The 4895-nt window shown below is 40.6% G+C and overlaps 1 protein-coding gene across 1 annotated transcript in view; it reads left to right on the forward strand.

Moving 5' to 3' along the window:
* ITGA8 (integrin subunit alpha 8) overlaps window positions 1-4895 on the forward strand; it is a 187320-nt gene that overhangs the window by 110029 nt on the left and 72396 nt on the right. The window contains exon 21 of the mRNA XM_037739048.1: window positions 4029-4121. Coding sequence (XP_037594976.1) covers window positions 4029-4121 — 93 coding nt within the window. The remainder of the gene's footprint in view (window positions 1-4028; window positions 4122-4895) is intronic.

The following is a 4895-nucleotide window of genomic DNA, read 5'->3' on the forward strand; positions in this document are numbered from 1 at the left end:
ATAGAGTCTCACTCTATTGCCTAGGCTGGATGCAGCGGCATGATCTTGGCTCACTACAACCACCTCCTCCTCCTGGGTTCAAGGGATTCTCCTGCCTCAGCCTCCCAAATAGCTGGTATTACAGGTGCCCACCACCATGCCCGACTAATTTTGGTATTTTTAGTAGAGATGGGGTTTCACCATGTTGGCCAGGCTTGTCTTGAAATCTGCACCTGGTAATCTGCCTGCCTCGGCCTCCCAAAGTTCTGGGATATCAGACATGAGCCACCACATCCGGCTTATCTTTTATTTTCTATGTACAAAAATGACACCACCATCCTCTGGTTTCTAACATCTAAAATGATGCCAGCCTGGATGAGGGTGGTGACAGCAGCAGTTGGAAGGAGAGAAGGATATGAATTAGAGAGACTGTGGACTGAGACCATCCAGCAGCCACCATCACCACCTTCATTGCCCGGATTATTGCAGCAGTCTTCCTAGTTCATCTTGCCAACTCCCTACCTCTAGCCTAGAAAAAAATCCATCTTTCTAAATTGCAAATCTGAGCCTGACACTCTTCAAAGCCTCACTAGCTCCCCATTGCTTTGAGGATAAGATCCAAATCCTTCAGACGACCTGTGAGGCCCTTGATCACGTCACCTCTGCTCACCTCTTCAGCCTCCTCGCTAAATGCTCATGCTTCCAGCAGGAGGCTTGAATTCCTTTTCCATTCCTGTAATGACCCAGAGAGGTTGTTCCAGCCGTTTCTCTTCCTAACACACTAACTCTACTCCCTCATCCTCTTTATCTGTCTTACTTCTTTTCACTTCTTTCTACTAATCCTTCAAATAATAATTGAGACTTAATAAAAACTGAGGAGTGGGGAATAATAATTGAGGTGGCTAACATTTATTGAACAACTGCTATGAGCTAGGTAATCCTCTGAGTTCTTGAATGTATTTTAATTCTTATAACAGTGTTATAGAGAAGCTGCTCTCATTATCCCTGTTTTATAGCTAAGAATAAATTAAGTGACATGCCCAAGGTTATACAGCTATTATGTAGCAGAAGCAAGTTCAAGCATCAACCGTTAGGTCCGGGTTTTGGGGTTTTTGTTGCTGTTGTTTTTGTTTTTTGAGACAGTGTGTCACTGTCACTCAGGCTGGAGTGTAGTGATGCAATCTCAGGTCACTGCAACCTCTGCCTCCTGAATTCAAGGAATACTCCTGCCTTAGCCTCCCGAGTAGCTGGGATTTACAGGTGCTCACCAGCATGCCTGGCTAATTTTTGTATTTTTAGTAGAGATGGGGTTTCACCATGTTGGCCAGGCTGGTCTCGAGTTCCTGACCTAGAGATCCGCCCACCTTGACCTCCCAAAGTGCTGGGATAACAGGCATGAGCCACCACGCCCAGCCTCCCTGATTTTGTTTTGTTTTGTTTGAGATGGTATCTCGCTCTGTCGCCCAGGCTGGAGTGCAGTGGCAAGATCTCAGGTCACTACAACCTCTGGCTCCTGGGTTCAAGCGATTCTCCTGCTTTAGCCTCCCTAGTAGCTGGGACTACAGGTGCCTGCCACAACACCCAGGTAATTCTTGTATTTTTAGTAGAGACAAGGTTTCACCATGTTGGCCAGGCTGGTCTGAAACTCCTGACCTCAGGTGATCTGCCTGCCTCAGCCTCTCAAAGTGCTGGGATTACAACGTGAGCCACCATGGCCAGCTGGGCCCCTGTTCTTAACCACTGATATGCACTGTCCCCATCAGCTTAGATGCCGCTTCCTTCAGGATGCCTTCTCTGATTGCTTGGATCTTTGTGCAGGTCCTCCTTTGTCACTATTTATTTATCCTATCACAAAATTTACTCGACTCCACTGCAATTGTGTAAAGCAATTCTAAGCTTTACAATTGCTTAGAATTACTTGTTACAGTTGTTAAAATAATTAAGAATTCAGTGAAGACAAGGCATCTCATTTGTCAGGCCTGGTAAATACTGGGTACAGTTAATATTTTCAGTGAATGAAGACCACTCTAAGAGCTATAAATGGATTAGAACAAGAATGTCCCTGGAACTGCAGAGGAAAATAATCTAGAAATGTCCAGAAAAACAGTCATTGTTCCTCTTATTAAAGAGAGGAAATAATGCTTTTAAAAAAGAAAAAGGGTGGAGGGGATGTGAAAGGAAAAAAAATCTCTTTGATTGATGTCAACGAACTATTTCGAGAAAGCTAGGGAAAAGAATGTACATGTAACTTTTAACCTTTAGGTGAGATTTTAAAATATATATTTACTATAGAAACTAAATTCTTGAATTACATTCAAGGGACATATGAGCACTTACGAAAGCTTTTTCTGGGTTTTTTCTGTTTTCGTGATTGAGTTAACAATCCCAACACAAAGCATCTCTGTATGATTAGGGGTTTGTTATGGATCCTTAAGAAGCTGAATACATACTAACCTATCTTTGAGAAGAAAGACTATTACCACCTTTTTGAAAAGATGTTTCTTAGCTCATTCAACATAAGTTACTGTCATTCAGGATATTTGGAGAGAGAATGTATTAAATTGTGCCTCCAAATATCAGTGATCCATTCCTTTCTCGGTAATTAGGACAGATCTTTCCATGTATCTGTCTGTCTGGGTGATTCTGGGAGCAGGATTTTAGACTTAATTGCATACTTGTCTCTTTCATTGTAGTCTTTTGTTTTAGGAGAAAGTGTCAGCTATCTACTCTCTTGTTCCTGACCCATCAATTACTTTGTTTCTAAGACTACTCTAGGCATTGGGACTAGAACAGACTCAAAAACCTCTGCCTTCTTGAAGCTTATATTCTCAAAGTGTGTGATTTACCTACAAAATGCTTTAGCTAGAAAACTGGCGAAATGTTTGGTGTTTTTTGCTTGGGTTTTGGCTTTTGGCCTTTTTAATAAAATAGAAGGGAATGGAGGATCATTTCTGAAACTTTACATTACTTTCTTATTTAAAATTTCAATAGATAACAAAAAAAGGCCCCAAAATAAAATTTCAATAGAGCTAACAGATGGATAAATGGTCATTATATTGGGAACCCTCTTCCGAACCTATCACAGTGAAAGAAATTCCCCCAAAATTTGCTCCTTTATGAAAGCCCGCATATTGCAAGCTTATCTTTGGGAACAAGGGTGATGGGTAATATATCAGTGGCACATAACAAGTTAGAGTGAAATAATGGAAAAGCATAAGTAGCTATGGCCAAATGCAGAATTAGTACCATAGGGTTTGAGGTATGGAAAGAGAATAGGGTAGAGAGTCAGGGGTGAGTTTCTCAGCAGCTGGGAATAGCATGTGGAAATAAAGAAGAGCTGGGAACCAAAGGCAACAGTTCCAAAACAAACCTGTGTTTCCTCTCTCATCTGCTCAACCTTGAGAATTTCTCCAGTGTATAGCTCCAAGAACCTCTTCAAACTTCAGTTCATATGAACTCTACTTGGAATAGGATATATAGGGGAGGAAAGGAAATAGGAAGTACAGCTAATCATAGAAGTGTTCTCTTTACATCTGAAATATTGAAGGACTGAACAAAGTCGATTGCATGATCTCAAAACGGGACCATGGTGTACAGAAATTGTGTTCCAGGCAGTTCTCTGGCTAATGGTCATTGAATCTTATGATAATCTATACATATTATGGCCATTTTGTTTTTGCAAGGCTTACATAAGAATCTGTTTATTTACTCATGTTTAATAATTTGTGATTTTTCATGCCCTGAGTTTCACATTAACACTAGTGAAGCTAATGTCTAAACTATTTATATAAATACTATATTGTGCATTGTCTTCCTTAATGAAACGCAATAAATATGCTTACACACCCAATACATTTCCTTCTAAAATTTAACTTTTACTTTTCTCTTTCCACCTTCTCTTCCGAGTTAGGGGTCATCAATCACTTCTTGTGCACCGTCACCCTCATGGGTGTTTGAGATGCAGGGGAGCTCCCAGGCCCCAATCATCACTTTTGTGTCAGGATGTCATTTATTCTGCCCCCTAAACCCCCTGTTCTTTCCCGTTGTAGGGATTTCGACCACTGAGCTGTGAGTACAAGATGGAAAATGTAACCAGGATGGTGGTGTGTGACCTTGGGAACCCTATGGTGTCTGGAACAAATGTAAGAGAAAACCAGAAATATGGACTGATTTCCTTCTAACTGGATTTTACAGGGAACAAATGGAAAGCTCTCCAGTTACCACTCAGCAACTCAGCATCTAGTAGCAACAACAAATTAGGCAGGAAATTGCCAGAGTCATGGGATTTCACATTATAACCTACACAGAGTGAATCGTCTCAGGCTAAGCACAGAAAGATGCATGCTCTTCTATGCTTTCTCTTTAGACTTTACTCTTGGGTGTCTTTTAGTTGCAACAAATCTAAGCAGACTTTGTTTTAACCACAGATATTTCCTTTAAATATTTTTCTTTGAACTCAAAAAGAAATGCAATGTAAGTAAAAGACTTTAAAAATAACCAAATTAAAACAAAGATTTTAGCAGTGGCAATTAAATTAACTTTCATTTCAAATATACCTCCTGTATGAATATCATTCACAGTATTTTGAAATTAAAATACTGTCATAATACAGTTTTTGAATCAGCTTCACCAAATCTATATTCTCCATTATTTTACTTGAAGAATAATAAAGAAAAATGTAGTTTGATAGCAAGGGGAAAAAATAAAGATTAATAATGATCTCTAACGTGCATGAGAAAAAATAGTTCTTTGTGCTTCTCTTCCTCCTCCCCTCCTCCTCCTCCTCTTCCTCCTCCTTCTTCTCCTCCTCCTCCCTTCCTCCTCCTCCTCTTCTTCCTCATCTTCCTCCCCCTCCTCCTCCTCCTCCTCTTCCTCATCTTCCTCCTCCTCCTCCTCCTTCTTCTCCTCCTCCTCTT

The sequence above is a fragment of the Cebus imitator genome, unplaced genomic scaffold (assembly GCF_001604975.1).
Source record: "Cebus imitator isolate Cc_AM_T3 unplaced genomic scaffold, Cebus_imitator-1.0 Scaffold61, whole genome shotgun sequence".
Classification (NCBI taxonomy): domain Eukaryota; kingdom Metazoa; phylum Chordata; class Mammalia; order Primates; family Cebidae; genus Cebus; species Cebus imitator.